This window comes from Lacerta agilis, chromosome 6, assembly GCF_009819535.1.
Source record: "Lacerta agilis isolate rLacAgi1 chromosome 6, rLacAgi1.pri, whole genome shotgun sequence".
NCBI classification, from domain to species: domain Eukaryota; kingdom Metazoa; phylum Chordata; class Lepidosauria; order Squamata; family Lacertidae; genus Lacerta; species Lacerta agilis.
Window position 1 is genome coordinate 24,077,093 of NC_046317.1, and position 6,160 is coordinate 24,083,252.

The 6,160-nt window shown below is 50.0% G+C and overlaps 1 protein-coding gene across 1 annotated transcript; it reads left to right on the top strand.

Annotated features, from left to right (window-relative positions):
* The first annotated feature begins 204 nt into the window (after positions 1-204).
* Positions 205-5,944, top strand: BARHL2 (BarH like homeobox 2). Its single transcript, XM_033151625.1, has 3 exons — positions 205-877; positions 2,741-2,966; positions 5,476-5,944. Exons 1-3 carry the CDS (start codon positions 280-282, stop codon positions 5,786-5,788), a joined length of 1,137 nt encoding a protein of 378 aa, XP_033007516.1. The 5' UTR covers positions 205-279; the 3' UTR covers positions 5,789-5,944.
* The last annotated feature ends 216 nt before the right edge of the window (positions 5,945-6,160 follow it).

A 6,160-nucleotide genomic window follows, 5' to 3' on the forward strand; every position in this document is an offset into this window, starting at 1 on the left:
TCATGTCCGCATCTCGTCGCCCCCCTCCGTGCTCTGCCTCCCCAAGCCCTCTCCTTCCCCCTAATTTCGGCCTTATACAGACGTGCTGGGCGAGCTCCCGAGTCGTCCAGGATTGATCCGCGTCGATTGTTTTGTTTTGAAATCCGTGGGTCGGTCGATTTTCCAGATTCCACTCCAGATTGTACAAAAAGAAAAAACCTGTTCGTACGATAGAGAGAAAAGGAGCCGCGTTGGGGGAGGTCTGGGGGATGATCGAAGGCGCTTCTTGGAACGGCGACCATGGAAGGGTCTAGCGGCTCCAGTTTTGGAATAGACACGATTTTGTCTAATCCCAGGTCCGGCAGCCCGGGCATGATGAACGGGGACTTCCGAGCGGCCCACGGCGAGGCCCGCGCGGCGGATTTTCGCAGCCAAGCCACCCCTTCCCCCTGCTCGGAAATAGACACTGTGGGGACGGCTCCCTCGTCGCCCATCTCGGTCACGGCGGAGCACCCGGAGCAGCCGCAGCCGCAGCATTTGGCGCAAGACGGGCTCCCTGCACAGCATCTTCACCTCCATCACCCGCAGCCGCAGCAACAACAAAGTTTGCAGCCATCTCCCCAGCAGCAGCAGCAGCAACAACAGCAGCAGCAACTTGGTTCGGGCAGCTGTGCCCCCAGGACTTCCACTTCTTCGTTTCTCATCAAAGACATTTTGGGAGACAGCAAACCGCTGGCGGCTTGTGCACCTTACAGCACCAGCGTCTCGTCTCCGCATCACACCCCCAAACAAGAGAGCAACGCGGCCAGCGAAAGCTTCCGGCCAAAGCTGGAGCAGGACGACAGCAAAACCAAACTGGACAAACGCGACGACTCCCAGAACGAGCTGAAATGTCACGGTGAGTAAAGGCAGCGTGCGCCTTTTCCGTCCTTCATCCTTCGCTTTTCTTTCTTTCTTTTTCTTTTTTTACGCGCGAGGAGGCTTCGAACATTCCCGGCGTTCCATAGTTTCAAACGTTCGGTACATTCTCGCTGCGCTCCCCCGAGTTTCGCGTCCAATCAAGCCGTCCTCGAATGTTTCTGTTGCACGAAATTCCTCTCGGAACTTTGGACGTCGACTTGGAACGTTGAGATGATTTGGCTATAAGCGAAGAACTGAGACGTTTTAGAAAAAGAAATAGATAAACAGAGTTCTCAAACTTTTCTTTTTGCATTTTAAAGAATTAAATATTTAAAGAATATATATATATATATATATGAGAATATTTATTCTCTGTCCGTAAAGTTGTGCATCTTTTCCTTTACCTCCCATTAAAAAGTTGGTAGTGGTGCGAGAAATTTGTGTTCTGAAAGTGCTCTTCAACAACAGTAATATAATAGCTGGGTATGGTTAGATATTTTAAAATGCATATATGTATATGTATTATTACTACTACTACTACTACTACTACTCCTATTTACACTATTTTTAAAACACAGCTCGCAGAGGTTTAGGAACTATTAATTAATAAGACTCATTTCCGAGAGGATTCAAAGAAAGTGATCTTTAAAAAAAAAGTTTTTAAAAGATGGTTGATCAGATTGGATCCCCCTTTTCATTTTTATTTTATAACCCTCCTGAAGCAGCCTCGCCAGCCGATTTTATACCGTATTGCTGGTTCCGTGGGTTATCTTAAGGAGTGTGCAAGAAATGTGCATTTTCTTAAATTCAAATATAGAAGGTCGCGTGTGTGCAACCCTGTAACACTCTGCCAATCGCTGGGGGAAATAATAATAATAAAAAGCTGCTGCCAAGGGAGTCCCACTTATCAGGGCAGGAGCCTTTGAAACGCGGAGGTAAGAGCAGACACATTTTGCTAATTTTACAGCCTTCAGATATTTTGCAGTGGCTAATAGATGGGCGCTCCAGTATGCTATTCATTTTGCCATTTTAGCATTAGCATAAGAGTGTCCAAAAACAGATGTACAGCCTCGTCTAGCAATTTTTTTTGTTGGTTAGTTGGTGCACCAACCTCCCCAGTGGGTCAATTAGAGAGATTATTGTTCTTCCTGCAGGGAAGATCAAGGAGCGTCGAGAAAGAGAGAGAGAGAGAAGGGGGGAGGGAGAGAAACACCCCAGTACGAACACAGATGGATTGACATATCGATTTCCTAACATTTCAGCACCAGAAAACCCAACCCCAGAACAGAACTCCTAGTTGCCAAATAGAACCCGGCAACCCTTGCGCCGTCGTCACCTGGGCAGGCGAAGTCCAACTTTGCTTCTGTCCCCCGTGACGTAGCAGTCCACGGCTTGGTTTTTATAATAACCGTTTTCCCCAAGTGCACTTCGAAAGCGGGGAAAAGAAATAGGGATTTGTCGGACGGAGAGGGGAATCAAGCCCCTCCAGAAAGACGGGTGTTATTTGTGCGCGGCAGGAGGAATCACCACGCTTGGGAAATCCTTTTTCTGAGTCACAACCTCCTCCCTGAGATTCAGTTTTTAATCCATGGGACCCTACTGCGGCCAGTTTCTCTAACTTAATTGAGCTGTTGTAGACTGCGGCGAAATAATAATAATAATAATAATAATAATAATAATAATAATAATAATAATCAGTTCTACTGAGCAAATCGTTTGAATCCAACCAAGATCCAAAACAAGGAAGGTCTCCTGACCAGGCTGGGGAGATGTTGTGTTTGGGTTTGCGCTGCCCCAGTGCACTGTCTCTGTGCTTTCCTCCGGCACTAAAACCCGACCTCTGCGTCTTGTTCTTTCGTAGGGACAAAGGAAGAAGGCGACCGTGAGATCTCCAGCAGCCGAGACAGCCCTCCTGTGCGAGCCAAGAAGCCCCGCAAGGCGCGGACGGCCTTCTCGGATCATCAGCTCAACCAGCTGGAGAGGAGCTTCGAGAGGCAAAAGTATCTCAGCGTCCAAGACCGCATGGATTTGGCGGCGGCCCTCAACCTGACCGACACGCAGGTCAAAACCTGGTATCAAAACCGAAGGTAGGGCAAGCAGAAGCACGTGGAGGGGGCGAAGGCCTTTCCCCTGGCTCTCCTTGGCATTCCCTCCCCAGTTTTCCCAATACACCGACTCCCTTATGTTTGAATTAAACCGTAATTTAGGAAGGAAGGGGGAACTCAACAGGAAAGCAACCCGCAGCCTGGGGAGTTGCTGTCCTGCTTCCATTTCAGGAAGCACGTCCCATGGTTTTACTCCCAGGAAAGTCTGCAGATTTGGCTGCAACCCTAAAAATAACTTTCCTGTGCGTAAGTCTGCTTTTTGGGTAGCGGGGAAGCCAAATAAACTCTGCGGTTCCCAAACCGCTTCACTCCACCGCCCCAGTCCCAGGTTCTTTATCAAGAGGGCGCAGATAAGGAACACGGAAACGAAGTGTGCTCTGTGTTTGGGTTTCTCCAACCAGGACGCCAAATCGAGCTGGGGACGGTTACCTTCGCTCCCTGTGGGCCCCGCAAACCCCCGCCAGTTTGCCCCTCTCCTTTCCTACACGTGTACCGTGGTAGTAAGTAAAAGACAGGAATCAACCCCCTCTCCCCCACAGCAAAACAAAGGATGGAAAGTGGTGGAGAGTTAACGTGTCAATCAGTGGCGTAGCTTCTTCGGATAGCTAATTAACATGGCAGGAGACTCGACGTGGGGGGATCCTGACTCGACGGGTGACCTTAGAGTTCCCGGCTAGGGTCCGGCCGCTTTTCCTAAGGCCCCAGCTTCCTCTTGGTCGCTCTCCCAGTTTCTCTCTTCCCCTCCCCCCATCTTCCTTCGCCCCATGTTTCTTCCCCCCTTTTAAAATTCTGTTCTTGGCGCGCCTCTCCAACCCACTTGGAAAGCGCTGCCTTTTTCCAAGCGTTTCCTCGCTCTTGGCGCCTGTGGATAAGAAACTGGGGTGGGGGTGGATTAAGAAACCAAGTCTTAAATGTCTCCCCACCCCTCCCCTCAAGAAATCAACAACAACAAAGGCACTGCAAGAGCAGAAAGCGGGGATTTCTAGCTTCTCGTAGATGACGGCTGCGTTGGAAAAGCGCGTCCAGTTGTCGTCTTTGCCATAATTTTCTGTCTCATTACATACGGTCGCAGCCACCCTAATTCTGTCGGAAAACATTAGTGTCATTTATCGCCAATCTAAACAGCAGCGCCATGTTTATTAATTTGGCTGCAATTGCTGGGTCGTGATTTTGTGTGTGTGTGCGTGAGAGAGAGAGAAGGAGAGCGAAAGAGCGAACGTGTGCAGGATGCACCAGCTCCTGCAGCTTACTGGGGCTGAGAGAGATGCATAGAGACTCAGAATGGGGACGTGTGTGTGTAACACACACACACAAACCACCCACGGAAACTGCACTATGGTTCTGGAATAATTGACTCGCTATATACTCTGATTATTTATCAGGGTTCCTTTAAGCCGGCTGGCAGGAGTTGGATGTGTGTATGTTGAAATATTCGAACAAATGGCTTAATTTGCTTTCGGTTGGGTGATACTTGCTGTGAATTACACACACACACACACACACACACACACACACGAGACTAGGGTTTTGGAAGAACAAAATTCTCAGTTCTTCTCTCTAAATTACCCTCTCAGAATTTAGTCTAAAACCCATTTAGTCTAAAATCAACTTCAGTGGCAGGAGGACCCAATGACCCATCCCAATAAGTCTTCTAAAATGCTCAAAATAAAGACACAAAGCGTTTTTGTCGTCTTTTTGGTATTGGGTGAGATTATTTGCAGAATCAAATTATCTTGATCTGAATTGTCGGTAAAAGTTGGAGCTTCTGTGTCGGTTCTCTTTTATATATATATAAGGGAGGAGGCGCTTACCCCCTCCCCCCAGTAGTAATTGCCTCAGGAATGGAAATGTTAGGGGTATTTTAGTTGTCCCTTTTAAATGGGTGTTTTAGTAAATCGTACTGAGCTGTGCTTTCCCGGTTTTAAAAAAAACAGAGAGGAGGCTGGCGGGAGAAAGAGTGGCTGTTTGGTTTGAGGAGCTGATAATGAAAAAAAGAACAGAAAAAGAGGTTTCAAGTTTTGTTGTATGCTTGGAAATGGGTAGCTTTCAAGTCACCTGCCTTCAGCTTCAGAGATAGGACGAGTTAGAACCAGACGAAGGAAGAATTGGAGGATGGATGGCTCTATCTGTGCGTAACGCACTCACTGCTTCGTATGTTATACTATTTTGAGGCGATTATTCATCATTAACCATTGCCCTTTACGCCTATGCAATCCGGACGGTGGATGCAATAATTTTAGAGTCGCTATAGCCTTTAAGGAAGAAATGATCTTCGCAATAATTCAAAGGAGGGAAATAAATCAGAGATCTACCCAAGTGGCGCCCTTGATTCTGCTCCTACAAGAAGGGCTCCCCCTCTTATTTTTCTTTTATTTTTAAAAAGAGGGTGATGAGTTGTCCTCCCGATCCTCTCCTCCTGTTCCCCCCAACTCCCCCCCCCCAATCTGTGGACCCGGGCCTAGCGGCGTCTCTTTCTCCCCTTCTCCCGCAGGACCAAGTGGAAGCGGCAGACGGCCGTGGGCTTGGAGCTCCTGGCCGAAGCGGGGAATTACTCGGCTCTGCAGCGGATGTTCCCGTCGCCCTACTTCTACCACCCGAGCCTCCTAGGCAGCATGGACAGTACCACGGCGGCCGCGGCGGCCGCAGCTATGTACAGTAGCATGTACCGGACTCCTCCGGCGCCTCACCCCCAGCTGCAGAGGCCTCTGGTCCCCCGGGTGCTGATCCACGGCCTTGGACCCGGAGGGCAGCCGGCCCTCAACCCTTTGTCCAACCCTCTCCCGGGGACCCCCCACCCGCGGTGAAAGCGCTCCCCCTGTGGGGGGGGGGAAGGGGAGCTTCGTCCTCCCCCAGCTCTCCGCCCCCGCGCATTCCACTAACAGACTCCCCCGCTTCACTCCCCCTCACTTAAGACAACAGCTAATCAGCCAAGGATGGAGCCCAGCCGAGTGAAGAGGAGGGGGGGGGCGGTGGATGCGAGAGGTTCTCCAAGCAGCGAGAGAGAGAGAGAGAAGAGGCGACCGACTCCGAGCGAGCGCGGGGACTCTGGAACCCGTAAGTGAATCTTCACATCCAGCCAGGCCCGCGTCAGTCCGTCCATTGGCCGGAGGAGAAGGGGGAAAGAAAACTACGGGGGGGAGGGGGTTGCTTGCGATCGTCTCTAGGAGAGAGTTAGG

Bases quoted from the DNA above. Each gene is read 5' to 3' on its own strand.
- BARHL2 (XM_033151625.1), top strand. From the start codon at position 280: ATGGAAGGGTCTAGCGGCTCCAGTTTTGGAATAGACACGATTTTGTCT. The intron at 878-2,740 runs GTGAGTAAAGGC...GTTCTTTCGTAG, and splicing joins GAACGAGCTGAAATGTCACG to GGACAAAGGAAGAAGGCGAC. The intron at 2,967-5,475 runs GTAGGGCAAGCA...CTTCTCCCGCAG, and splicing joins ACCTGGTATCAAAACCGAAG to GACCAAGTGGAAGCGGCAGA.